At 48.2% G+C, this 27703-nt stretch overlaps 10 protein-coding genes across 10 annotated transcripts; 4 read left to right on the forward strand and 6 right to left on the reverse strand.

Annotated features, from left to right (window-relative positions):
• Nucleotides 1-82: 82 nt before the first annotated feature.
• Nucleotides 83-2856, forward strand: EDB82DRAFT_104857 (uncharacterized protein). The gene is made up of 2 exons (XM_025736253.2): nt 83-2225; nt 2283-2856. The coding sequence occupies exons 1-2, from the start codon at nt 332-334 to the stop codon at nt 2672-2674; spliced, it is 2286 nt and encodes a 761-aa protein (XP_025587967.1). The 5' UTR covers nt 83-331; the 3' UTR covers nt 2675-2856.
• EDB82DRAFT_104858 (uncharacterized protein) lies at nt 2857-4491 on the reverse strand. Its single transcript, XM_025736242.2, has one exon. The coding sequence runs from the start codon at nt 4149-4151 to the stop codon at nt 3039-3041; it is 1113 nt and encodes a 370-aa protein (XP_025587966.1). The 5' UTR covers nt 4152-4491; the 3' UTR covers nt 2857-3038.
• Nucleotide 4492: 1 nt separating this feature from the next.
• Nucleotides 4493-7643, reverse strand: EDB82DRAFT_104818 (uncharacterized protein). Its single transcript, XM_025736231.2, has 5 exons — nt 6021-7643; nt 5893-5970; nt 5670-5842; nt 5022-5620; nt 4493-4969 (listed from the first exon to the last, which is right to left on the reverse strand). Exons 1-5 carry the CDS (start codon nt 7474-7476, stop codon nt 4927-4929), a joined length of 2349 nt encoding a protein of 782 aa, XP_025587965.2. The 5' UTR covers nt 7477-7643; the 3' UTR covers nt 4493-4926.
• A 644-nt stretch (nt 7644-8287) lies between these two features.
• On the forward strand, nt 8288-9105 carry EDB82DRAFT_104816 (uncharacterized protein). Its single transcript, XM_025736220.2, has one exon. The coding sequence runs from the start codon at nt 8459-8461 to the stop codon at nt 9089-9091; it is 633 nt and encodes a 210-aa protein (XP_025587964.1). The 5' UTR covers nt 8288-8458; the 3' UTR covers nt 9092-9105.
• On the reverse strand, nt 9106-11059 carry EDB82DRAFT_104815 (heterokaryon incompatibility protein-domain-containing protein). The gene has a single exon (XM_025736209.2). The coding sequence runs from the start codon at nt 10878-10880 to the stop codon at nt 9120-9122; it is 1761 nt and encodes a 586-aa protein (XP_025587963.1). The 5' UTR covers nt 10881-11059; the 3' UTR covers nt 9106-9119.
• A 136-nt stretch (nt 11060-11195) lies between these two features.
• Nucleotides 11196-12813, reverse strand: EDB82DRAFT_492250 (uncharacterized protein). The gene is made up of 4 exons (XM_025736198.2): nt 12320-12813; nt 11851-12255; nt 11516-11797; nt 11196-11459 (listed from the first exon to the last, which is right to left on the reverse strand). The coding sequence occupies exons 1-4, from the start codon at nt 12342-12344 to the stop codon at nt 11275-11277; spliced, it is 897 nt and encodes a 298-aa protein (XP_025587962.1). The 5' UTR covers nt 12345-12813; the 3' UTR covers nt 11196-11274.
• A 243-nt stretch (nt 12814-13056) lies between these two features.
• Nucleotides 13057-13872, reverse strand: EDB82DRAFT_104945 (uncharacterized protein). Its single transcript, XM_025736187.2, has 3 exons — nt 13772-13872; nt 13560-13710; nt 13057-13502 (listed from the first exon to the last, which is right to left on the reverse strand). The coding sequence occupies exons 1-3, from the start codon at nt 13807-13809 to the stop codon at nt 13428-13430; spliced, it is 264 nt and encodes an 87-aa protein (XP_025587961.1). The 5' UTR covers nt 13810-13872; the 3' UTR covers nt 13057-13427.
• Nucleotides 13873-15690: 1818 nt separating this feature from the next.
• Nucleotides 15691-17253, forward strand: EDB82DRAFT_492257 (superoxide dismutase). The gene is made up of 2 exons (XM_025736176.2): nt 15691-16188; nt 16243-17253. The coding sequence occupies exons 1-2, from the start codon at nt 15933-15935 to the stop codon at nt 16758-16760; spliced, it is 774 nt and encodes a 257-aa protein (XP_025587960.1). The 5' UTR covers nt 15691-15932; the 3' UTR covers nt 16761-17253.
• A 1171-nt stretch (nt 17254-18424) lies between these two features.
• Nucleotides 18425-23519, forward strand: EDB82DRAFT_544061 (pyridoxal phosphate-dependent transferase; the record flags this gene model as incomplete). The annotated part of the gene is made up of 9 exons (XM_025736165.2): nt 18425-18445; nt 18649-18712; nt 18769-19679; nt 19726-19969; nt 20019-20145; nt 20196-20321; nt 20921-21076; nt 21113-21352; nt 21452-23519. The coding sequence occupies 9 exons, from the start codon at nt 18425-18427 to the stop codon at nt 23517-23519; spliced, it is 3957 nt and encodes a 1318-aa protein (XP_025587959.2).
• Nucleotides 23520-23618: 99 nt separating this feature from the next.
• Nucleotides 23619-27018, reverse strand: EDB82DRAFT_105050 (fungal-specific transcription factor domain-containing protein). Its single transcript, XM_025736142.2, has 4 exons — nt 26614-27018; nt 26041-26548; nt 25245-25986; nt 23619-25197 (listed from the first exon to the last, which is right to left on the reverse strand). The coding sequence occupies exons 1-4, from the start codon at nt 26839-26841 to the stop codon at nt 23865-23867; spliced, it is 2811 nt and encodes a 936-aa protein (XP_025587957.1). The 5' UTR covers nt 26842-27018; the 3' UTR covers nt 23619-23864.
• Between the last annotated feature and the right edge of the window lie 685 nt (nt 27019-27703).

The following is a 27703-nucleotide window of genomic DNA, read 5'->3' on the forward strand; positions in this document are numbered from 1 at the left end:
GATCCTCGGCCATCTTTTGTGCGCGTGCTTGCACTGCTTTGCCGACCACTTTGAGATATCTTTTGCATCTCGGACACTCCTTGTTTCTTTTTCTAATCAGCTTCCATCTCTTTCTTACATATATCGTCTCTTTGATACCATTCCCTAAGATCCTTCCCTTACAAACGACTTTCCAACTTTTCCTCGATTTTTCCACTTGATATCCCCCTGCTCTTTGGATATATCAGCAATCTATCACGATAACAACTTGCCGAAGCCGAATCCTCGATCAATTCCGAACGAGCAACGAATTTCCCGTATTTCTGTAGTATAAACTTGTACGACATTCACAATGACTCGACTTCACTCCAATTGGAGCGCCTGGAAGGTGGCCATGACAGCCGCGACCCTCGTCACTGGAGTTCTGGGTGACAGTATCCTCAGGACATCTGGTGTTACCGACTGCGGTTCTGAACCTGGCATCACTATCCAAAAGCTGGACATCAGCTACGATAACGACAAGCAGATCGTTACTTTCGACGTCTCCGGTACCAGCGACAAGGAGCAAAACGTCTCTGCAATCCTTGAGGTCAACGCCTATGGCCGCAAGGTTTACGAAAATTCCATCAACCCTTGCAGCAAAGACACTCCTATCCCTCAGCTCTGCCCCATGCCCAACACACACTTTGCCGCCAAAGGTGACCAGGAAATCAAGCCGGAATGGGCCAACCAAGTTCCCGCCATTGCTTTCCAAGTCCCCGACATCTCAGCCCAAGCGACCCTCAGACTGGTAGCTGTCGACGACCCTGACAAGCAAATCGCTTGCTTCCAAACCCAGGTCAACAATGGCAAGACTGCTTCGGTTCCCGCTGTCACCTACATCTCCGCTGGTGTTGTCGGTGCTGCTCTTCTCGTCTCGGGTGCTTCTGCCGCTTCATCCACTTTGAGTGGAACTGCAGGCGCTGGTTCTGCTGGTGGTGCTCCCAGCCCCAGCTTTGCCCAAACTCTGGGATGGTTCCAGGGAATGGCCATGAACGGAATGCTTTCCGTCGATTACCCTCCTGTGTACCGCAGTTTCACCAAAAACTTTGGTTTCTCTGCTGGTATTATTCCCTGGGAATCTGTGCAAAAGTCCATCGACAGCTTCCGCAACTCGACGGGAGGTGATCTCTCTACTGACAGCTTCGATATCCTCAGGAACGCCACACTTGTCTTCTCCGACAACTCTACTATGCCTCCCGAGGATCATTCCAACAAGGTCAAGCGCGCCCTCAACACCTTTGAATCGCTCGCCAACCTCGCCATTCGTGGTGTTGAAAGTTCCATGGACAACACGACAGATGGTGAGGTTGCAACTGCTGCTCAGGGTCAGACTCTGTCTGTTTCTGGCATTACGGCCTATGTTGAACAATACAGAGTTCCCAAGTACAACACATTCATGACTGTTCTTCTGGTTGTCGCTATTATCATTGCCTTCATCATCGTCAGTATTCTTTTTGTCAAGGCTGTTCTTGAGTTTTGGGCACTGTTCGGCAACTTTCCTGAATCTCTGAGCGGTTTCCGAGAACATTACTGGGGATCCATTGCTCGAACCATTACCCATCTGATTCTGGTTCTCTACGGTATCTGGGTCTTGTATTGTGTTTTCCAGTTCACAGTAGGGGACTCTTGGGTTGCGCAGCTTTTGGCTGGTATTACGCTCGCCATTTTCACTGGTATTCTGGGTTGGTTCACGTGGAAGATTTTCAGCACGGTGAAGAGACTCCAGAGCACCGAGGGCAACGCTGACGCCCTTTACAATGACAAGCAGTACTGGGTCAAGTACTCTCTGTTTTACGAATCTTACAAGAAGGACTACTGGTGGATCTTCATCCCTACCATCGTGTACCTCTTTGCTAAGGGCTGCACTCTTGCCGTCGGCGATGGTAACGGTATGGCTCAGACCATTGCACAGTTGGTTGTCGAGTCAATTATGCTCTGCTTACTTGTCTTTACGCGTCCATTTGAGCGAAAGTCCAGCAATGTCATTGGCATTGCCATCCAGACTGTCCGTGTCCTATCGGTGGCTTGCATTTTGGTCTTTGTCCACGAGCTCAACATTCCTCAAGACAGCAAGACAATTGCAGGAGTGGTTCTTATCGCAGTTCAGTCTGCCCTGACTGGTCTCTTGGTTATCCTTATCCTTTGGAACGCTATCAACGTTCTGGTCAAGGAGAACCCACACCGCAAGCGAAGAAAGGAGTTGGGTAAGTCTTTCCAAATCTAACTAATATGTGGAAAACAGCTACTGATCCAGTCTACAGAGAAAGCCAAGCGTGATATGGACACTCTCACCCCTCTGGATGCCCGAAACTCCCTTCTTCTCGACCGTAAGGACAACAACAACAACATCTCTATGTTTGCCATGCCTCCGCCTCAAGAGAAGGGATCTCTCCGATCTATGTCCCCTGACCAGTACAGGGACGCGGAGGCAGGTTACCGGCAACCCAACTACCTGTCTTCGAGCCCTCCTATGAACCGTAACCTGACTAGCACGGAGCCCGATTCTCAGCACTTGATGGGCAACGCTGCTCCTCCAGGCTGGAGTCAACAAGACCCCTATCCTGTGGGACTGGGACGCCACGACTCTGGGGACACAGCTTACGGCCAGCAGCCCTACGGGCACGGAAATGGTGGCGGATACAGAGGGTTCTGAGCAGCTGGCAACAGTTGATACTTGGGCCTTCATCCGAAAAAAAAAAAAAACACTCTTGTACATAACGCCAGTGTATACTCTCATTTAATGTATGAGATTTACAGCTGCTTGTACAAAACAATCAAGGTACCCTTCATCTAGTTTGGGTATCGTATTTATATCTTGGGGAACGAGTGGGGAAGCACTCGAGACTTACAGCGAAAGACTTTGTTACCACGGAAGCGCATCAAATCATTCATTTTTATCAATAGAACCTTTTAACTATATGCAAACAAACAAATACTCAAAATGGTATCCTTCGTAAATTGATGCAGAAATCACGACTGTGCCACTCGCCTCCTTCCTTTCACATTTCTGTGTTCTTTCACTCCCCGTGCTTCAGTAGATATAAGTTCGATATTGCTTTGAAGCTGAATAGTCCGTCATCTCGCTTGAATACAATGCCCTCCCTCTTTCGCCCGTTGACCCCTTTACCTTCTGCACGTGCTACCAGATCTGCTACTGTAGATCCGACTTGGTTCAAGGCCCTGTATCCATGGACAGGCACATGCTCAATACCTAGCAATGGAGCCCACTTCTCATGTACCTCCCTTGGTGGTAGATATCGCTGCTCATCAATGTCGTATACTGCGAAGAGGAAAAACGAATGCGTCCCTTTTGCAAACCCCTCAAAGTTACTCTGTACGCTCGACCCGCATAGTTCGCCCTGGATAGCTACATTGCGACCAATTTTGGCTAATGTTTGGTGGAATCCCAACGCTCGCGCAGTGGCGTAGAAGAGAGGTTGGCTTCGCGGATGGTTCTCTATCTGAACTCGGTTTCTTGAACATACTCCTACGCCAACGTCTTGTATCTCATCTGGAAGTGTTTGGGATAGAGGGCTGGATCTGTCGAGATAGAATACCGTCATGGATGAGCCGTCCATCTTGGTCGATTCTTGAAAGATCTCTGAGCCATGAGTAGAGAAGACATCTGGAAGATTTTGTACACGCTCCTGCTCTGTTCGTGGGATGAATGATGGGAAGTCTGGCAGCGGCGTGCTGAGTGCTGAATCTTGAGGGAATGGTGTGGCTGGGCCCTCATATTTGCGCACGTTGAGAATATCCTCGAATCCTTTGTCTTGCAGTTCATCTGATCGAATGGCATCTAGACGATATACAATCTCAGGAAAGTAACTTAGTGGCATAAGAAGACCTTGCGACAAGACGCCCCGGATCTTGACAGTCCGAACGCGGACGTCCGGTGTATGGGTGGGACCATTGGGAAAGACGATCTTCGGGGCTAAGAAGGCAAATCGCGGATCTGAGGCCGGGAGGAGAGAGTCAATCTCGAAGTAGACACCGCGGTCGCCTGGCTTGAAGACATTGGTGGAGACAACGCATGTCCAGCCGTCAACGGTGGCTGCTTCGATGCGGTCGGCGCCGGGGATGGGTGTGATGGCTGAGACATAGCGAACTGTAACCAATTTTCGAGTCATGATGGAGAATCTGTTCCAAGAATAATAGTGGTGGCCTAATTATGTGATTCAACATGAGAATTCGTGGTAGAAAGCAGGCTATAAGAAGCCATCAAAATATCAATGCACTTTAGCCAGTCGGTGAAATGACTCAAGGACAAGGATCATGTAAGTTAGAATACGTACGGTCTGAGTCGAATCCTCAAAACATAAGACCGTGCTTCCAATGTGGCTCAGACCAATGCTTTTATATGAAAGAACAACATATTTTGCATGAAGGAGAACGTCTGTTATCTGCAGAATAAGGTTCTGAGGCATGTTGAAGAATTAGGCCACAACGATTGCTATGTAGCGACCCGGCTCTTCAAATCAATAAAGTTATAAACGTGTATTGTAAATGTATAATAAGCTTCATGACACAGCCATCAATAGCCACGTAGGGAACCATTCCTAGCGATCTCAGAAATGTAGCGGTAGTGTCAGCAACCGTTTGATGTGATCGACAAGATTGAGGTAATACGGCCGCAATGCAATATGCATGTACTCGTAGATCGGAGCTGATCCTTTAGAAGTAAACAAAATTGCCGAACAACTTTATCTCACGTGTGATATAATATCTGAAATGGCTAAAGTATAAAGAATATTGGTATTTCTGTTCTATCTTACCACTGGCTCATTAATAGAACTATGGGTTATGCATGTTGAAACCAAAACAGCATCGCGATGCATTGAAGCCTCATGATATCAACAAGGGCCATAGACTGAAAACTTGGTCCATTCTTATATTTCCATTGCCTCATGTTGATAAAGCGAGGCATGCATCAACGGCTAACCCGACCCTACGAAATGTTATTAGCACAAGACAAAACGATAGGCTCTGATATTACTCACCGGCCCTCTTTCTCATACACCACATCACTAATCACCTCCTTGTCCAGATCAGGGAACATGCCTGCCAGTGTTTCAACAACGTTTGCATGCTCTGCACGCGAAAGCCTCTGGGCTTCAGCTGCTTCGGCGCTGGCTTGCCGTGCAGCAGCCTCTTCTGCAGATAGCACCTGCTTGGTAGGTAGCTGTTGGGGTCCCAGAGGCCCCTCGAGACTTTGACGTTCTTGCGGCGCTGGAGTCCGAGGTGCACTGCTAGGACCAGCCCCCAAAGACGGACCAGGCTCGTCGGAGAACATTCTTCCTATGCTGGAGAGTGGCCTTTGTATGGTCTTGAGAAGACCAGTAATAGCAGCTTTCTCCTCGCCTGAATACTCGTCGTTTGATGTTGAATGGCGCGGCCCCTCAAAAGAGGGGCGAGCCGATGTCTCCCCAGAGAGACGCCCGGACTTCTCGTTGAAGACTGGCTGCTGTGTGACTCTTGGTGATTGAGCATGCTTTTCAGCAATTGCCGAGACAGCCTCTTCGACATGCCTCTCGAATTCCTCGTCAGTGATGGTCAAAGTGGTTCGATCCATATTTTCAATGAACTGCACAGCACCCATCTGTGACGACGTTAGTTGGTTGCCGCTTTCCCGACCCAACATAACTTACTAATGAGGATAAGTAATAGCCGGCTTCACCCCCAAGCTTTTCCTGGTTTCTGAAGCGAAGAATATACTGCACATTAGACACAAGATGCTCTGGATTCGATTGCAGAACAACATAAATAAGAAGGGGCATAAATGAGTCAGCCGAGGAATCAGACTTGTTATGTTTCAATAAACCTATCGTTGTCAGTACGATCACTTGGCTATTGTTGCTGAGGCCATCTTACCGAAGATCACCTTGCAACAGTTCAAGACACATATGATCTTGTCCCGCGGCGCCCTATATGACTTAATTTTGAGAAGCTCTGTAACCAGTTAGTACATTTCGGACTTGCAGCTTGAGATTTAGCCTGACCTTGCTGGGCTAGTTTCAAGAATCGACGCCCACTCTCACCAACCGGGGGAATATCTAGGTGTTCTTCCCTCACCCAACCATAAATGTTCATCTTCTGCCTGACAATATCGTCCCTTTCAACGTCCTCCTGGTGCTGACCTCGTCGACCAGGGCCGAGAGGAACATCCCCGCCCTTGCGTTTTGGTTTGGCTCCAGGGATTGGCTTGGGAGCTTGAATTGCGGGCGAAAATGTCTGAGTGTACAGCCTGTTCATGACCAACTTCTCCATTCCTTCTCGAGCATTGTCAAACTCGGCATCGGATGCATCCCTCCAGACCTCGCACATTGCCATTTTATTAGCAATAAAAGCTAGGAAATCTCCAATGATCTTAACCTGCTCATGAACCATCCACTGGCGCTTGCCAAACTCTGAAAGGAAAGACTTGAGGTATCTTGCCACAGGATCTGCTTTCTTGTTTCGCAGCTGCTCCAGGAACCTATGAAAGTCGAACGGCTGGATGGGTTCTGGCTCCGGCTCAGGGGGAGGAGGTCGATAGGATTGTGCTGGCGAGCTAGGCGAAGCAACACTCATGGTTCGTTCCATCTTTGGTCGTGGAGGCGTGCCATGCACACCATCTTTGGGAGGAACAGGTGGCCCGAAATCCTCGACAGCAGATTCGTTCGACGTTTCGGCAGGAGGGGAACTTGTCGAGATGTGTAAACCCTTGAACTGATTTGAGAACGTTGGCGCAAGAGGTTCTAGGCTCGACTTTCGGGGAGGATGCTGAGAGGGATGTCCCAGCATAGGCGACGCAATCTCCAATCTAGGGCTCATGACTTCTTCCTCGCCAGGGCCTCCGCCAAACTCGCTGAACTGTTGCATAATGCTCTGGATCTCTGACCGGGAGCCACCTTCTTGCTCATCTTCGCTTATATATCGTTTCTCATCATATCCGGCGTCTGATTTGGAGGGAGAGGTATCTCTAGAAATGTGGGAGCGTGCAGCATTTGAAGGTGTTCGCGAGGGTGGTTGCGAAGTTGTTGGGGTTGCAGGCGTGGGGTCAACATACGTGGACGGTTCGGCGGTGAGGTATTGAGTCGTGGCATCGTTTGACGGGGGTAATGCAATAGGCTTGATCTTGGATGCAGCCGAGATGCGGGTGTTTGAGGCACCGCTCGGAGTTGACTGGTCATCAGCTGCTTGTTTTCCCTTAGCCGTTTCTGAAGGTCCTTCCTGAGCGGCGGCGTCAGCGTTGTCGTCCTGCGACTGGTTGGTCGGCTGGTCGCTCAAGTCGATCAACTTTCCCTCTTGAGTATCGGGTTCTGATTTCGAGCCATGGTCGTCGTTGTCCGAGGTATCAGAATTCCCTATCGTAGGGTGCTGAGTAGACGTCACATCAACATCAGGTTTGCTAGACAGCGTCTTGTCTAAGACAGGCTGGCCGGACGAAGGTGTAGATTGCTCCGGCGGAGACATACAAAGCTTTCGAGGAGTTGGCGGTGGAGTAGGAAAGTTTCGAGGATCGAAGTTAGGGCGAAGGAAGGTGTGCTCGTGTGCAACAGAATAGAGTATCCATTCACTGCCCTATAAAGTTGAAGGCGCAAGCTGTAGGTATCGTGGCTAGGTTCTTGGTGAGATGGGAAAACGGTGGTTCGTCGCAGTTTAGGTCGGATGTCTAAAGAAGTTAAGGTAATGTCGGTAATATCAAGCGAAATCGCAGGTGGTTACCAAACAATCCAAAGCTTAGTATTATAGTTTGGTGAAGTTGTCGGGTCAGAGTTCTAAAATACCGTCTCTTTTTGGAGCTCAAATGGATGCCTTTCCTAGGCTACCAGGACAGCAACAGCACTGGACCTTAAAGAGGCGGCGCATGGCAGGACCCCTCATTCTCCATCTTGCCTCTCCTGCAGCTGCCTCAGCTTTTTGGGTCAGGCGGTACTTGCTGGATCCTTCACCTACTAAGGTAGGAAGCGGGGCAAACAGGTCCTCCCATGTTAGTTCCATAATTTGCAGCTATTTACAAGGTGCTGTAGTTCTGACGTTGCCACTGTTGCAGTGGGTGCGTTCCCTAAGAAGCTTCAAGCTTCCCACCACCAGATCGCATGATAATGTATGAAACTTACTTCCTACCGGATCAAGGCACGGATGAAACTTCATTCACAAATGTTCCTTCTCAAGCATAATGAAACCTTGGCCCAAAGCGATGTAACAGACCTTTTCGAATAGCAATTTTCTTTTGATCATTATAATATACATGCTTGCATTTCATCTCAATACATCCCTTGTTGTGCTAACGGAGCTGAACTGGTCTGAGCCACCACTGACACCCTCGCCGAAAGACTCATCGCCATGGCTCATGATGTCTCCTGAGAACCTGTATATAAATTCATGATGTCTCAATAATGAAGAAAAACTATTATCCCAACAAGGAATTATCAACAAAAGCTTTCGGCTCATCATGGCAAACCTTTCTATCCCTTATCGTCAAATTCGAGCCCATTATAACGACACAACAATAACAGTTTACCAAGCCTACAAGGAATCTATCGCCAAAGCTGCAGTGGAAAACCAAAAGCTTAATGCCTCTCCAGACTTCAAACCAGGTCGTATGACTTGGATAAAGCCCAGCTGGGCCTGGATGATGTACCGCTCAGGCTACTCCTTCAAAGACCCTGGGCAATCACGCATTCTCGCCCTCCGCATGAAGCACCGAGATTTCATCCATCTTCTTGAAAGAGGCGTATTGTCAAGTCACGTTCAAAAGCCCGATCCTGGCGAAAAACGCGAAAAATCGAATGATGTGAGAATTCAGTGGGATCCTGAAAGGACGTCAAAGCTGGAAGTGTTGCCGTACAGAAGTATTCAGATCGGTATCCCGGGAGCTCTGAGTGAACAGTGGGCGAATGAGTGGATTGCAGGTATCGAGGACGTCACGGATAAAGCACGTGAATTGAAGAGAGTCATTTATGAACGGCCTGATATCACTGATGAAGAGCTCCTTGTGCTGGGGTTGGTATTCGAGGAGAAGCCTTACGATGTACCAGAGTCGGTGTATGCAAAGCTTGAGATGACCTCAGTTACCGCATCATAGTGTTTAGTTTATTCAATTATGCTTCTGGTCATTGAAACCAGGAGTTGGTTTTTCTCTTGCCCTCAATCTCCAAAGTCAGACTATAGAACAAGCTCGAATATCTACTTTCGATCCCTATTGTGGCTCTTATCACATCTGATACTCTCCACTCCATCCTCCTCTGTGGCTTATCCAACGCCCTCGTAAAATCTTGTCTCGCAATCCAGCTCTGTTCTTCGAATGCGTACCACGGCAAGAAGTAAAGAGGTGTTGTTTGGAAAGGATTCGGTAACAAAGGCTCCAGTCCCATCACCAAGCATTGCTTGGAGTCGGCGCTACCCAAGTCGAACTCCAACACTCCAAGGACGATGGGTTCTTGCAATGAACCAAGCGAAGGCCCAGGTGCGAGGTCAAAATTGATCTCGTAGGACTCTGCAGTCTGGGAAGAGCCTTTACGGGTATCGACGAAGTACTGCCATGTTGGCGACCGAGAGCGTACTCTAATCACCATTTTGCTCTCGTCCTTTAGACCCTTAATTTCCGGGCGAAATATTACTCCTTTCAGGTACCTCAGATCAGGGGTATTATGCGGTACAAAGATCTGCCGTGGAATCGCCTCTTTCAATATGAGGGTTTGGCCACCTCGCATCATATTCAGAAGCTCGTCGGGAAGAATTATGCTGTTCATCATGGATAGCGCAAGTATATCTGGCCGAATACGCACAAAGTGAGAGTCTTTATCCCATGCTGCCCGTTGAAGCAAAATGACTGGGTTGATGGAGGTTTGGCCTTGACGAAATTCACAGTTCAAGAAGGCCAGAAAGATACTCCCCGACTTGTCAATGGGGAAGGGTGTTAAGGATAGCTCAAGCTCCAGTCCACGATTGGTCATTGATGTAGATACCCCCGAGCGAAGGGATAGATATTTGGACTTCTTAGGTATCAGTCCATTCAGATCCTTTGCCACATGGTCAATGTCGAAAGCCGAAGGACTATTCGCAAGGAGACTCCAATACGTCTTTCCCTCGACTCGATATCGAGGCTGTCGCCACGCATAGATGGACTCATCATCGGTCGACTTGATGATCTCTTCCTGCAACCTCTTGAATGCTTTGATTTGACCTTCTCCATACAGTAGAGGCATATTGATGTCGAATATACCAAGTAAGCAGTAAGCGATGTCCTCAGGCCGTGTCGTTTCTCTTCCCGAAGCCCAGTACATTTTCTCGGCAACAGAGTATTGCCACAACTGTCTTTGCTTGCTCTCCATCATATGATGCGTCGAATTCAATAGTTCCTCACTGATTCCAGTAACAAGTTTTATGTCGTCTTTGAGCTCCGATCTGTTTCCCAGCGGCTTCCAGTCCTGTCCGTAAAAAATTACCTTTCCGGGTGCGATCAGCTCCTGAAGAGTCCAACCTCTTGTGAACCAGCGACTTCCCCTGAATGCTTTCTTTTTCTCTTCCTCGGACCCTGATGGCGGAACGTCTTGGATGAAAGCGATGCAAATTGTTGACTCAGCATACCAACGAAACATGGAGTTGATAGCTTCAGAGAGTTCAGCACTGCTGCTCTTATCGATGCAGCATGTGTCTATCCACAAGTAATCCAGTTTGAGTGATCGTGCCAGCTTACAACTCTCACGCAACTTGCTGTATCGGTCGAGCTCCAGCGCTTCAGCAGGATCAACTGAAGTCATGTCTTGAAACGTGACTTCGCCATCGCCCCAAACATGCGACAAGATGGCATATCGACGAGATCCTCCGTGATAGAACTCAAGTTGGAGTGTTTGTGTGTTTATGAGCCTCATTATGAGTGAGAGTGTAAGATTGAGAAGACACTGTCTGGATTTTGGCGAGGTCGGGGGTGAGGGGCTTAACTTAGGGCGAAACTAGGAGAGTGGCCGTCAATTAGAAGATACAACTAGATAGAATGGAACTGATATTGCCATTATGTATACCATCGAAGCATTATTCAAGTAGTAAACATGTTCGTAAGCTAAGGAAGATGAGCTTAAGTTCATTCCAAACTGAGGATGTTAGACATAGTGTCAATAGATGACATAAGGGCACTGTGCAGTTCAAGCACATTGACTTCAAATGCCAATAACAGGCCAGATAATTTAGACAGAATAATTTTAATCTCTTCATTAATATATAATACTAATCTCGTAACTCAGTCGTTACAGCTTTAATTACAACACTTTAACCGTTGACAATGGTACCACCGTTGCAGTGAATGGTCTGTCCACTAACACACGAACTGTCGCTCGACGCCAGGAAGACTATGCAGGTAGCGATCTCCGAAGGCTGGGCAGGTCGTCCCATAGGAGCTGTAAAGTTCTTTTGTGCTTCGTCGTCCATGGTGGCGGGAATAAGAGGAGTCCAGACTGTGTTCTGTTAGTGTCATGACTTTAAGATTGATCAGATATGCTGTGGAACGTACCAGGTCCAGGAGCAACAGCGTTGACGCGGATGCCCTTGCTCACATATTGGTTGCTGAGACCTCGTGTAAAGGACACAATCGCTCCCTTGGTGGAGGTGTAGTCGAGAAGGTCGGGACGGCCGATATAGGCGTTGATAGAGGCGTTGTTGATGATGGTGGCACCCTCCTTCATATGCGGTAGGGCGTATTTGGAAACGTAGAAGAAGGAGTGGATATTGATGTTGAAAGTGTGAACCCATTGTTCCTCAGGAAGATCCTTGATGTCCTTGACAACCATTTGATCTGGATCTAAGTTAGTTCTAACGCTATTAATAGTCATATTGGAATTAACTTACAAGCAGCGTTATTAAAGAGAATATCAATTCCGTTCATCTTCTCAACGGCAAAGTCGACCAGTTTTCTGCAGTTCTCCTGCTTGGAGAGATCGAGAGAGATAAGGTGAACCTTGGCACCCTCGGCCTCAACCTGCTTCTTGGTATCCTGAGCGTCCTTCTCCTCCTCTGGCAGGTAGGCAATGACGATATCCGAAACACCCTCTCGACCAAAAAGCAGAGCTGAAGCAGCACCGATACCACTGTCACCTCCAGTGATCAAAGCCCTCTTGCCCTTGAGCTTGCCGGAGCCTTGGTAGGTTCGCGAGTTACCACCAGCTTCGGGGAGCTCGTCTCGGGTAGCCTGGGGGTTAGGCATATCCCTCTCCGTACCAGGGAAATCCTGGTGTGAGACAGGAATGTCCTTCTCTAATTTTCAGTTAGTTTTTACACCAGTGGTTTTGAGTGAGATATCATGAGTAGGAAGTTTTACCGTTCTTGAAGTTTTGAGTCGTCATTTTGAGTGATGTAATAATAGAATACAGCAAACCAAACTTTGAAGGTGAAAAAAGGACTTCTTCAGAAAGTCTACGATGGCAGCATCCTCTGTTTAATACCTGCCCGCGCACGAAGACGCGGAGCTTTCAATCCGAATCCTGATGAAGATCGATCGATGACGACACTACAGTCAGGGTATTGTAGATACTTCTTCGTCACATTAACGGGGCCAGCCAAGCAAAAGACGAATGTGCTGAAATTTTCTTCATTTTATCTAGTTATATCTTCGCATCATGATACGAGAGCTTATAGCTTGCCCCTCCGAACATCATCATGACCGGAACCATGAGCCATGACGGTTGATGCTCGCCCAGGCTTTAGTAAATTTCACTTTATCCACGCGAAAATGACGATACTGACCGTTAAAGAGAGGGGCATGCATATGTACAATGATAATATATGTATATTCTGAGCTTATATTCTATTAGGCGATTGTGACGTATAAAGTTGCAAATAGAACCGTCAAAACGGCCACCGATAGCTTCTATTCCGTTCGGCACCATCCGGAGCGGCCCCACCTTGCCGGCCCATATCATGATGTCCGGCTAATATTACCAACATTGAGGATGGATCCAAGCTGTGATACCTTACTAAAGGGCCGTAACCGGTTCTGTACTTGGGTAAAGCTCAACTGCAGCCTGACTACCTATGTTAGAAGTATCGTGCCCTGGACAATAACTACCCCAATGACTTTAAAACAACCAACCCAAACACATCCACTGTCAGTTCGGCTGTGCTCAAGTGGAATAACAAGATTACGTATGTCGCGTAGTACAGCCGAAGAATCAATTTTCATAATGCAAATTGCATGAGCCGTCTAAACAATCAAATATTCCATACATCGCGTATCTTCAGCCAAGTGCACGCGTCTCGGTTGTCGCCATGCTGTGCCCGCTTGCTTGCCCTACACATGGGCACCAGCCATGCCCGTCTTTCAAATGCAGTGCCATCCCAAGTTCAAATCGATAATTATACCCAGAACGCCTGGTTCCGTGTCATGTCGTGCTCTACTCGCAGCTCGGATAAAAGTCAAGTAAGTGTTGTTACAGGGCGATCGCGCCTCGGCGGCTTTCTCGGGCGTGGAGGAGTCCTTGGAGACCGCAAAAGACGAAGAAAGCCTATAGATACGAGTCAGATGCGAGTTCTCATTTAGATATAGGGATGCAATCACGTACAGCGTAGACTAGGACGGCCGTGAAGATGGTGTTGGAAACAGGCTTGCCATCCTTAGGATCATTGACACCGCCGGTAAACTCTTCGTGGCCAGCTCGGTACAGACCAGCGAGAACGCTAAGGATGACCATGGCGAAGACGGAGAGAACAGTGCTGGAAGCTTTATGTTAGCCTTGCCATGATGGAATAAAGTAAGTTGGACGGGATGACGAACCATCCCCACGCGTTGAAGGCGCTGACAACGGGCTTCATGATGGGCAATTGGAGAAAAAGCTCGGTAATTGGTATGCGATCGGTATTTCGTTACAAGGATTGAAGCGATGAATCGTTGGTTGTGATTTTGATGGCGATGGCTTTCGAGCTGGTGATGCGTTAATGTGTCGCTGTTGAGCTCCTTTCCTGCCTCACTGGTAAGGCTGGGAGCGCCACACTGTGCACAGCCACTTCACCATGTGCCACAATACCAATCCTCCACACTGAGCCGTCCTTGTAAGCGGGAATATTTGGATCTCTATCTGGTCTAAAATGTAACATGGATTCAATCCATGTATTATAAGCTACAGGTTTCCATGCTTATTTCCTATTGCTTTTTATAATTCAACTGTAATACAAGAGTTTTCAGGTGGAAACTCCACTCACTGATCCTTGGGTGCTTATTAGACAGATGGCTTGCTGGGCTTGGTATGCGAAACTACCAGGTTTGATTCCAGACGGATTCCTTAGACCCAGTGCGGTGCAACCAACAGATCAAGGCATTATCTTGGCTGACAGGAGGTAATCGCAATTTCAATGTGCAGTTTGTATATTCTGAAACTCATAGGATATCAAAGGGATGGGATAGATCAACATAAAGTAGGGTATTAGGTCTTTCAAGTCTGCACGTGTACACACATCTGCTTGAGAGCACACTGTACTTTGACCTGAGCAGTCACCAAATAGGGTGTTGAAGCTAAATCGTAACGAAGGTTTACGAGTTCGTGATTGAGCACGCTATTGAATGTTGCAGTGTTGGTGTTGATTAAACAGGTTAGTCCTGTCTTCCACAGTAGGAGGGTATTGGTGGCGTAAGCGACCTTGGCATTTTAGGTCTGGTAGCTTCACCTCCAATAGCTTCAGGTACGCTCAGCTACACGAAACGAAACAAAACGAGACGAAACGCCAGGGTCAGATGATGTTTATATGATCGCCTACATATCTTGGCTGTGTCCTGTTTGAGATTAAGCTTACAGTGACGATTCAATTCAATCTTATCCTACAAAACTGAATGAATAAAAAGCCAAGACTGGGGATTGACCAGTGACTCTGAGATGTGTCTCGATGCGGCAATACCAAGGTTCGGAGGTTGACGAGGGTGGACTGGAGATCCGCGATGCCATCATTACACATGTAGCTTTTGATTGTGTTGCAACACAACACCATGACCATCACCGATTGTAGCGATCAATAACTGATTTAAATGTTATTCAGGTCCATGGGTATCTGTGCAAGGTTACGCAACCCTCCATTCCTCCCTCTTGTCAGCGACGCACCACCTTTAGCAAACACGGGGTTCGGAAGAGTGAATATGATCTTATAGTATGGCATGGCCATGGTCTATTGAAACAAGCAAAAAGTAAAACAAAGCACAGCGAAACAGACCAGACCAGACCAAACCAGAGTACAGCAGAGCGATGCAAAGCTAAGCCACGTTGACAGTGAATACGGGCTCTCGCGGAACCATGAGCCGTGAGCACCAATCGTTGGGCTGACATGCCTTCCAGAAGAGACTATTGCATGCTGCAGGGCCCTAAAAGAATGGATCGTCCTCCCCGTGTTTGTAGTTGAACAATCCAGTCTATTCGTTGGGAAAGGTCAAAATCAAGAGCTTCTTGCTGGCTTTTGCGCTGCCAGTGATGGACCGCCAGACCATCGACCATATAGAAACAGGGACTTTGGTATTGCCCTCAATTTAGGCGCGGCATTTAGCATCTCATTTGCCGTAACATCCATGCCCTGTCAGGCTTGGTCTTTGTTCTTGGTTGTTGAATAATCGCCGTGCAAAATGATCCTAGTCAACGCCGCCAAACCAGTGATGACGCTTCAGGCTTGGCGATTGGAAGCTTCAGCGCCTCCCGCTATATATAGAGCCCACGCCTCTCAGCCTTCCTCCCTCCTGTCCTGCTTTGTTGCTGTCACTGTTACTGCAGCCTTCACCTCGGTCTACCTAAAATTACTGATTCACTCTTGAGCCAGTCTCAGCACCTCAATTAATTTGTCAGACCCTAGTGGTTCGGTCGTTCTTTAATACTGCAACTACCTTTAGTTGCACCACCTGCTCGCTCACAGCTTACAATACATACATACCTACTCTTTTTTTTATCGCCAACTCACTCAAAATGCGCCCTCAAGCTCTCGCAGCCGTTCTTCTCTCGGCCTGTGCCGGTCAGTCTGCTGCCCAGGATGCTCCTCGAGTCAACGACAACCCTCCTGGTGTTGGATACAAGGCCACTCTCCCGAAGGAGCCCTTCTTCAAGGATGCCGCCATCGATGGAAATGTCAAGGGCTACATCCACGCCCAAGCTACCGATTCTGGTCAGGGTGTGAAGTTTATGGTCAAGTTCAGCAACCTCCCTAAGGAAGGTGGACCTTTCAGTAAGTCAAGCCGCCGTGTTTCAATATAGTATACACATACTGACCTTGATCCAGCCTACCACATTCACGTTGATCCTGTTCCTAACAACGGCAACTGCACTGCGACTCTTGCTCACCTTGACCCTTTTGCGCGCGGCGAGGAGCCTCCCTGTGATGCCGAGAAGCCTGAATCTTGCCAGGTCGGAGACAACAGCGGCAAGCATGGAAAGATCACGAGCGACCCTTTCGAGACCGAGTATATAGACTACTACGCTTCCACCAAGGACGGTATTGGCGCCTTCTTTGGCAACCGCTCTTTTGTCCTTCACTATGCCAACAAGACTCGCATTACATGCGCCAACTTTGTCTCTCAGATCAAGCCTCCTGCCACCAACGAGTCTTACTCTGCCCCGGGTTATCTGCCTACTCCCACCGAGACTGTCCCTTTGACGCCCACGAACACGCCCAATCCCAGCACTGAAGCACCAGTCGCTACTGCGACCGACGCCGTTGGCCCCAACGCTGGCTCTGCTATGGCTGTGCCGCTCAACCTGGCTCTGGCCGGTGTCTTTGTGCTCGCTTTCGCTCTGTAATTGAAGCCAGCGGTGAAAATGGGTCTGTGACCAAGGCGTGATGTTTTTCGATTCGTTTACTGTACATTTATTTGTTCATATCTCTAGTACTGGGGCACATTACTTTTCATCTTCTGACCTGACAATGCCTACTAGTACTAGCTGCAGGGGTGTTTTAGGGCCGCGGACAGACAAAGAAAATAAAATGAATACTTTCCCATATACGATGGATATCAAGGATGTGCTGTAGCGTTTTGTTAATAAGTGAATATGCAAGTCGTCTGTTAGGACCAACGGTTTGAGGCTTGGAGCGTTGAAATTGCCAGGCACAGCGAATGAGCAGGCCAAAGTGTAAACAAAGACGATGGTAAAACTTATAGGATGCTTACAATAGATTATAGTTATAATGCTCATGGATGCCAACTTAAGCATGATCTGCAGTTGACAGGATCCATAGTTTATTACCAATGTCACTTATTATTTAACTTTCTGTCATCTGATAACTCAAGTTCCCTCGCCAGTTAGATTGGCTAATTCAGAGTGCCTGCAAGGCTATTGATGATCAACAAACAATTTATAATTCAATAATGATACCCCACAGAGGGTGCAAGGATTGCCGAGTTTTGGTTGCAAGAGCCTGGCCTCGGGGTATCAGAAAAATTGACCGCTGGAAGCATGAGAGACGAAATTAGTAGGTCATTTTATGCCTCTTTGAGTATAGTTCTTAGACGACTTATTTTTATACCCTAAACTTAGGAGGCCATTTTTTCTGCTACCCACCAGCCTGGCCAATTTTTAGTACATACATTATACATACATTATACCTAGTGTTGTATATTTAGAAGCTAGAAATGATCGTTTCTAGTTTATCGGAGCTCAAGGTTCCGCATGTTGTGCTCACTTAATCTCAACATACCTATGATATGATCTTACAAACGTCTGGATATGTCTATTACACCCCAATACTCTCTGCTTCTTTTAATATGAATGCCACCCAACTGCTGCCCCTTTTTTAGACATGGCCCCCAATGAAATCATCATTACAGCACTGCTTACATCCTGTCTCCAAAACCTCCTCGAATCGACAGTCTGAGGCCCGGGCCTAGCGCAATGCAGCAATCACTAGGGCTGACAGTCAAAGGATTTTACTAACTTTTAGTTCGAGTCTATGTCTCAGCTGGGAGGAACTCGACCCTGGCATTTCTTGTTCTCAGCCGCCTTTTGTACAGAATCTGCACAATCCCCGATGCAGCTTGTAGCATCGCCTCACTCCGAGGATCGACGATTGGCTGCATCTCCTCAGAGTTCGTCCGTACGGAATCGGTCATGGATTCCAGATGAAGGAAAGTAAAAATCCAGTAGTTTCCTTGAAATGTGTGTGGCGCTTAAGTCATAGTCAAGTTGAGCTGAAGAATTGATCTGACAGAGAGGCTGTCATATGACAACTCCGGTTGGATATTCGGTTCAAGACATGCCGATTGTCGTCCGTCCCAAAAAGGATGTGAGAAGTCAATTTCCTGATTCCAGTCAGAAGCACCTCAACAATCCATATTTGTCATCTGTCGCTCATTCTCAATTACCTCCAGAGGATTGTTTGTATCTCAACGTTGTCTCAGCTCCACCAGTATCAGAGACGTGTCCATCATTAGCCTCCTAGACGCTATTGCTACTCAACTCACAATCACATGGCTTTCTTCTCAACAATGGTATGTCATATTTTCAATCTTTATCGGAGGTTGTATCCTTATAGGTCAACTACCTCTTCGTTCTTCAATAGCCAGCTCTTGCCATTCCCTACCCGTAACTCGATTATCTCTTAGGTTACTATCCTTTTCTTCACTAATAGCGAGTTTAGACAAACGTAGACACTACTATAGAAACTCTTTCAGGGTTACGTACAGCTCGAAAGGTTATGGAGTATAACTCGTTAGTTGAAGACTTTCGAGATGACGAATATCCGAATATGGCTCAAGGTGTGTCAAGTCTCACCCAACCTCGTCCTTCGGTTCTACTAATGCCGGTATTACAGGGGCTTATCTTGATCACGGAGGAACCACCATATATGCGAGGTCTCTTATAACCGGCTTTTCACAGGCTATGATAGGTAACCTTTGGGGCAACCCGCACTCTGAAAACCTCCCTGCGAAATTGTCCGGCGAGATGGTGGACAGCATCCGTGCAAAGACACTCGATTTCCTAGGTGCTGACCCAGAGCACTTCGATCTCGTCTTTGTTGCCAACGCTACGGCAGCTATAAAGCTTGTTGCTGACGCATTTCGCGACCTGGGGGAAAAGACGCCAACAAAAGGCTTCTGGTACGGATGCCATAGAGAAGCGCACACGAGTCTCATTGGAATCCGGGCACTCGCAGCAGGAGACTATCATTGCTTTGACGATGACGAGAGCGTCGATGAATGGATCTCTCAACCGTTCAGCTGCCAGACCCAAAAAGGAAAACCACCAAGTCTGGGCTTATTCGCATATCCGGGTCAGTCAAATCTTAGTGGACGACGCTTACCCAAGACTTGGCCGAGAAGGATTCGTAAACACCCTCAACTTCGAAATACCTATACCCTTTTTGACGCAGCGGCTTTGGCCATGACGAGCTCTTTGAATTCTTTATTCGAAGACCCCTTAGGTGCGCCGGATTTCACTTGTCTCTCGCTTTACAAGATTTTTGGTTTCCCTGACTTGGGAGCTCTGGTTGTGAGACGAGCCTCTGGACATGTATTGTGTCTACGAAGGTATTTTGGTGGGGGGACAGTGGCTCAGTTGTCGCCATTAAAGGACACTCGTGTTATGAAGAAGGTGCCCGGCCTGGGGAACAAGTATATGTCGTGGGGTATTCACGAAGGGCTTGAAGATGGCACATTGCCGTTTCACAGTATATTAGCACTTGGTATCGCGATTGATACGCATCTCAGACTGTATGGCTCCATGGTAAGTCAAGGCATTATTTGTAAACGAGCTAAGCTGAGACCCACAGGATATCATATCTCGTCACTGTTGCTACCTCGCTCGCTCGTTATACGAACAACTAGCAGATCTTAAACATCGTAACGGGTTACCAGTAATCGAACTATACGCCGATGACTCTGTCAGGTATGGCGATCCTTCAGCACAAGGGCCGACTTTTGCCTTCAATATCATGAGGGAGGACAGTTCATACGTGCCTTGGACTGAGGTAGAAAGACTTGCCAACAAAGCTGGAGTATACATCCGAGCAGGGGGTGAGTATATTGTGTCGGTCTTGGTCACAAATACTGACTAGATATTTAGGCGTTTGTTGTCCTGGCGGAGTGGCCCAAGCCTTGAAATATGAAGAATGGGAATGGGATCGCATCTTCTCAAGTGGCCATGCCTGTGGTTCAACAGAGATGGCCGTCGTACACAACAAACCAACTGGGTATGTTCGTCCAGGTCTAACAGTGTATTGACAATTACTGACGAAGATAGTATCGTTCGTGCAAGTTTGGGCGCTATGACTACCAAGCGCGATATAGAGGCTTTCGTCTCGTTCCTACAAAACGAGTTCGTCTTTAAAAGCACAGCCATGCCGCTGTTGATGGGATCATCGAATGAGTTACCTTTTAGAGAGCCATTTCTCTATTCGATGCGCAATGTATCTGATATGGAGCATATAATGAGCTAGAGGGAGTAGCTATTGATGGGGTATCGGTTTTTCAACTAGATGGAATAATGGTACCAGTCTGGAATATTGTGAAAATATTTAGACTGAGTTATACTTGTGTCTTGTAGTCTGTACAAATCGGGAACGAATGAGAGATCTTGCATATGCTTGGTCATGACTTATACATGGATCACAATGTCAATATCCATGTCAAATGTCACTTTGCCGTGCAAGTAATAATGAGTCGCTGTTAAGTCATTCATTCTCTTCGTGTAACAACTGGTGGTGAATTTCACTGAGCATGCTTGTCTTCAAGAATTGAATACAAGTTGAAAACACAAGTTGAGTTTGGTTGCCGCTAGTTACATCTCTCATGTCAACATCGTACCTTCACGTGATTTCATCATAGCAGCTTCACAGAAAGAAAGAAGGCGGCAATTCACAAACCCAAGCAAACACAAATTCATTACAATATCGTCTTGTTTGTTTATTTCTAGTCGCATTACTCACAGTATTCTATATCGTTTGTACCATAAACAAACGCCACCAGTGTCTTGGTTTTTTTCTTCTCTTTTTTTTTCTCTTCGCCATCTCATCTCGTCCCTCATGAAATCATCGCGATCAGATTCTCTACCTATATCCCACGTCGCCAATTCCAGCCCACACCCTTGATCCTTTCTACGCATGCGATTTACCCGCTACGATTGTATGTCGCATGCAAATGAACTATTCTTTATTATAGCACCTATGCTGCCACTTCAATCGTGAAAATGGCAAAGAAAAAGAACAAGCAAGCTGCTGCTGCTCCTGGTAGTGAGGGGCAGAATCCGACCCTCGACGAAGCTTCGCAAACGCAAACACAACCTTCCACCACTGCGACCACAAATTCAAGTACAAATGGAGGTCAAAAGAAGAAGCCAAAAGCTTCCAGGGAATTGCCCTCCGTAGCTTCTTCGCAGACACTTAACATTTGCCGGAACAAGTAGGTCCTAATCTTTGCGCTACCGGATCTGCTCAATAAGTTACCCATTTGCGGTTTGTTGGGTGCACGACAGACATATTGACGATCAACCTCACCTAGGCATTGGCGGTACATATCCTCCTACCATGGACCTTGGCTACAGATGCCCATCGAGATCCTCGAAACAATTGCAAACATCAACTACAACACCCCACGACCTCGTCCTATCGACCCGGCCGTCCTGTTCGACCTGCTCAAGATCCGCCGTCTCGTTGACGAAGCCACAAACCTCGCCGTGAGAGCTGCTAGTGACATTGCCTCACCCGTTTTGACCAACGTGCATGGCGGTTTGCCTGGTTCATCGCCCATGTCGATGCTGGGCATGATAGGTCCAGGCCATGGGATGAAATTGAGCCAGAAGCGCAAGTCGCAGATGAGAGAGCAGGCGAGCCAGAAGCTTAGTCGTGCGTACCATCTAGACGAAATAGCTTGCAGTGTTGCGACAATGCAGGGCGCATCAACAATAGAGGAAATCGGTGCCGTTGTCTTGCAGCGTAACCCACAGGATCTCGATGCTAAATATGTGCATTTCTTCCACGAGAAGATCCCCTCCCGCCAAATGGCCGAGTCTACCAGCTTAGAGTCATTGACAGAGATCATATCTGAGAAGCCCAACGAGAGCGAGGCTCTGCGCACTCGCGCCATCGTCAGGACCTTCAAGGAAGATTACGAGGGCGCTGCTTATGACCTCACAGCCGCCCTTGCTGTGTGTCGAATACATCAGCAGCCCCATCGGCCAAATGAGGAAGCCAATTCGAAGCTTTCGCATACGGGTAAACGTTGGCGGCAGGAGGCTATTCCAGCAGAAAAAGATCAGCCGACTAGCTTAGAAATCCAGCTGTGCTTCCTACGTGCCTCAGCGTACCTATCGTGCGCCTGCCAACACATTGAAGACGGCCTCTCTCTAGCTCAGAAGCAGAATGGTCATGCAGATACAGACCAGTCAAACGGCAAATCCAGTGCAGAAGCCAACGGCCAAGATTCACAGGAGCGGGACGAAAACTCTCTTCGTAGACAGGCCGAGGCGCGAAAGCTTGTCAAGAAATACGCAAAGTGGGCGCTCAGAGACTTGCTCGCCTTTCTGTCGCACTTCGAGTACGCACCCAACCTGCCAAACCTAATCGTCAAGGATTTCAATGACCGCGTGAATCTATCTGCACAAGGTGCACGCAATCCTCGACCATCTGAAGCAACATACCTTCTCGAGCCACACACCACGTACACTCTCGCCGAGCTCTTCGCCGCTATCCCTCCCTCGGACCTGCCCCCTTATCCTAATGAAGATGTCACAGCCCCTGACAAACAAACTCAGTCGTCAGATAGCCCGAAAGTATGCGAAGGGTCGAGTTATCACCCTCTTATGACTGATGCTCTCCACTCACTTCTCCTTTGTCACTGTCTCATCCAGACCTCAGCCAAAGAGCTCCAGCGCCACACTTATATGGCGGCACGACTGATACGCCTAGCTGATGGATACCCAATCTTCCAGGCGTGTCGCTCTCCAGCCCGGTCTGACTGGTTAGAAGTCCTCCGCCGCGCTGACGACAGCTGGCTCCAGCTTAGTGCATCATGGGACACTCTCTGTACGCCCGCACCACTTCCTTTCCACTACGATCCCCTGCAACACAGTGCCACAAGTGCGAACACGGGCGCCTCTCGTAAAGAGGCTGCAGCAGCCGCCGCATCTCTGATTAATGGCGGCTCAAGCACGGAGAAACCTGAGCCGAGCCCTGAGGAACTGCGCCGACATCGCCTGCGCGAGCGCGACCAGCGGGTTCGTGTTGCTCTCAGTGACCAGAGAGTTTGCGATGAGGATACGTTCCGCGCATCTATTGAGGCTCAGGAGAAGCGTGCAGAGCAGGAAGACCGTGCTGCCGCTGTCGCCACGCCTAATGGTGCATCCAATGCCGACGGACGTCCGAAGCGATGGGTTGTTGACGACAGCGAATTCTACCCCGTTTGTACCGCGAGGGCCACCATGATTGCTCAGTGGGTTTGCGAAGCACCCGTGGTCGCAAGCACCACAAGGCGCAAGAAGAGGACCAAGCGGCCCGAAGGCAAGACAGACACATTGGCTGACTCTGCGAAGAAGATGAGTCTTAAAGACACAGCAGCGACATTATCGTAACTGGACTATCTCTCCGTGATCTAGCTTTGCTTTTGTAGCAATTGATTGACAACGTAATTGATTGATTGGCCAGGTTCCCAGAGCCTCTGGTTATTAAGAGCATGGATTGTATTCCTACAATAAGTTTAGAAACTTATCCCATAAGCATAATAGCAGGGCATATTATGGCTAGGAGGATTATATGAATAGTATAGATCACGATTGAGCAAAAACTGATTCTATAACCCACTGTTCTCAAAGACGAAATCTAATGCTACTGATACCCTTGAGAAACTCCTTCCATGCTTGCCTGTCTCATGATACTATCTAATCACTGGCGCCATCGTATCCCAAGTCCCAAGTTCTTCAGTACCATCTGTTAGTCGGTACCGTACCTCCATTTAAGAAAGCATCAATGTCGCCCATGCCCTCCGTCTCCAACACATTCATAAGTTCGAGTTGCTGAGATTGCGTGAGGCTGCCGTGGCGAGCAAAGCCGTAGTCGAATTGAGGAGCCGGAGCATTTCCACCATTAACATTCTGCAATCCGAGACCAGAGTTTGACATATCGCCGTAGTTCCCAGGGCTGGCCAAAGAATCGTTGAAGAAACTGTTGCTCATATTGCTGAACGTATATGGGTTGATGAAAGGCGCAGGAGGCGAGAACCAATTGGCGGTATTGCTTAGTGTAGGCAGAGGCCGTTGTTGAGGAATCGACTGAGGGTTTTGTGGCACAGCAAACATAGGAGCTTGTTGAGATGGCTCGATCTTGATTGGTGGTGACATGCTGTTATGCACAGGCACCATGGGAACCCCAATTGGTGACGCACTTTGCATGATGGGTGTCGGATGGGCCGTTATGGTGTTTTGAGGCGACAACGTATTGCTAGGTGTTGGTGTCGCCATATTGCCAGTGGGGACGGAATCTGGAGGCGTCGGAAGTTGCTCGGAAAGATGATCTGGAGGCGAAGTCATATGCTGCTCTGGGGTTGTGGTGGCTGGCGGCGTTGGGTCGTCCATCATAGTTTCGCCAGGTTGCATAAAGTCTGGAGGGAAATACGAGAATCTCCGACCTGTGGGCTCATTGCTAGCAGGGTTGAAAAATATGGAGTTGGACCTGAAGCTAGGCTGAGGAGGAGGAAAGTTGGGGTCAAAGGCGTATGCATTCATGGCCTCCGGCGTTGAGTTGAAGATCTGGTTGAACTGGGGTGCGTTCTGAAAAGGAGCTTGCTGAGCATTGTTTTGGAAAGCTTCTGGGGAGTTGGGGTCTGTAAAAGACGGGGGCGTATTGAAGAAGTTCGTTGTCTGCCCAGTCATAGGTCGTTCATCGTAGCCCTGTAGACACGCTTTGGAGAAGATGGAGTAAAGCTGTGAGGCTGACGCAGATCCTGGCCATCTTTCTGCACAGCGTTCCAAAACATCCAAGGAAGTATTGATGAGGCTCTCGACCTCACTTCTACTATGGTTTTGTCGTACCTCGGGATATGAGACGGCCCATAGGAGCGTGTTGAGAGACATGTTCACCGTCAAGAGAAAAACCCATGTAATATCCGCACCACTATCCATCTGTTTGGAATTCAATTGCATGATGTATGCTGAGCTGTCGAAACAAATCGCAGCGGCGCGAGGTGATGGCTTTGGCACTTGGGGAGAGGGCCTGTACATGAATATCCTCATTTGGTGATATCGGCCAGTGAACCTGTTGCATGTTAGTGGTGGATAAGATGGCATGAATAGGGGTCATACCAAGGCTTACACCAGTCAGGCTTTGTAGGTGATGCATCCAGCCATTCCTTGTTCATACTCTCGACTCTTGCATACCATGGATGGCTGTCGTCCTTTGGCTCATCCTTCTTCTTCTCATACAGAACCCTTCGAATTTCTGCTTGGTACATTCTCATCTTGTAAAAGTGAATGGCAACAAGTTTTCGTTCGTTAGGCGGGCCAGGCTGGATGCCCTGGTCCGTAATATTCTCGTCATCGACAGTTTCGAAGAATTCGACATCTAATCGGTCGTCCCCTGTCGCAAAGTTGTTGGGCCTTCCCATGCTGTGCGCTAAGCCATATTCCATGGCGGCTACAGTCCAGATAATTCGTCGTCGCATATCGATTGTTTTGGGATCCGAGTTGTAACCACTTGATATGGTCTTCTCACTAGCCAGTCCTTCCTGTTGACATATCCTGGCCGCCAGGCCGATTACGTAGTAAGTTGGCATCCTCGTAGGGGTGAGAAGCGAGTATTGTCCGAGGAGTACAAGGCATTGTAGCGTCTTGAGGTCTTTCTGGCGAACGACGTCTTCCAATAATTTCATCGCCGCCAAATAATAACTGTCTGCTAAACCAGCATATTGCGTGTCTAACTTTTGTAAGCTAATGGCCACAAGCATTCTCACGACAAAGAGTCGGTATGGGTCGTTGTCGCCATTGTAGACCGCGTCAAGATCCTGTAACAGGTCTTTTTCATGCAAAACAGGCCAGAAGAGTTGAGCTGTGATCTATTAGCATCAAAAGGCAATTTCTCATTCAGCTCCCATTAACCCACCTTTTTGATTGAAGATTTCCAATAACTTGTCTGCTACAGCTCTTGTTGGCAGGCTTTCGGCTGGGTGCTGGCTGACCATTGGGTAGCTTTTTCGCCTAGCCGCAGGCCCAGTTACCTGGATGGACTGCATGCGAGCTTGCCTGGTACGAACGCTGGGAATAAGATCGGAGATGCGCTTTGAATCTGTGTATCGCTTCGCTTGCTCCATGACAAGACGAGTCATGGCAATCCCGCTACTGGGCCCCAGATATCGATGGGTTTCGTCACCGCCATTGAGGCGGACCAGCCCACCGGGCCGTACCATATCCTCGTTGCTTTTAGGATAGTCGTTCTCATCATCCGTGAATTGACTGAGCTCCGCTTCGAGCTGCCTAACTTTGTCTTGCAACTTGATAACATACTGCCGGTTGATCTTGCGACCTTTGGCTGCATCTAGATATTCGCATGTAGACCCTGATCTTTCACATGGCAGACAACGGGGCAAGGTAGGATCGCATCGTGTTTTTCTCTGCGCAAAAGTTTGTTAGCATAGAACTCAAATATTCAAGCCGGCGCACGTGGGTGTGTAGGTACCTGTCGACAACGGCAGCAGGCCGTTAAAGTGTGGGCAATGCGGTGGCCCGAACCATCCCCATCAGAAGTTTCGTCGGCCTGCTGCATCGGTTTTCTAAACGTCTGCTGTTGCTGTTGCATTTGCGGTTGGTATTGAGCCATGTGATGCTGAGGATGGCCTATGAAAACAGGATTTTGGCGTGGTGCGACATGGCTGAAGCCTTGTCGAAAGATGTCTGCCGGATCCATTGGGCACGTTGGCGGAATCGCCTACAAGACGGTTTGATTTTGATTACGCGCAAGCATCCGATGTCCGATGTTGTCAAGGTCGCGAAGCCGGTACGCCGAGGGGGAGGCACTGTTACAAACACAGGGAACGGGAACGGGAGCAGGGCACAAGGACAGGCCGATCGTGGGAGAAAGTGAAACGAAGCGATGACGATGGACTCAAATAACAGATCTGGGTGATTTGTCGAAACCGAGGGATAGGACGATACGGATCCGCTGGCCAAATGATAACCACAGCCTGGACATCAACTGAGCGCCGTGAGATGATTATGCTGTAAGAGTTCTTGAGAACCACAGATAGAGCGGTTGTGTACAAATGAATGGTCAGGTATGGACGGATGTACGTCAAACAGCAAGGTACAGTAGACTCCAGTCTAGTGAGGGAAGGAGGGGCAAGGCAAACAAACCAGGACCTGACGGCAAAGGTCAGACAATGATAGCTGATGATTGGCTCCACTGGCTGTCTATGCAGGGTAAAAGATGTCAATATAGCGGGGGAGTTCTAGTGAAAGGGGACGATAGAGGTCGATGCTCGCTGCTAAACGAACGATTCGTTAGTGAGACCCTGGGAAGTATTTAAATGACAGACTCCGCACTTGTTGGTTTGTCGAAAGCGGTACGAGGTCAAGCAGTAAGGTATGTTGCCGCATCACCACTGCCGTACTGTAGGTATTTAGCGTACAATTAGGAGTCAGTCAGTTGGCCGAGATGAGCGGAGGGTATGATGGAAATTACAAGAGAAATTCTCTTCTTTACTAATTTATTTCTCGTCTCGGTCTCGGTCTAGGTCTAGGTCATGGTCTGTTTACCTATTTGTTTTGAC

The sequence above is a fragment of the Fusarium venenatum genome, assembly GCF_020744135.1.
Source record: "Fusarium venenatum strain MPI-CAGE-CH-0201 chromosome Unknown EDB82scaffold_1, whole genome shotgun sequence".
Taxonomy (NCBI): domain Eukaryota; kingdom Fungi; phylum Ascomycota; class Sordariomycetes; order Hypocreales; family Nectriaceae; genus Fusarium; species Fusarium venenatum.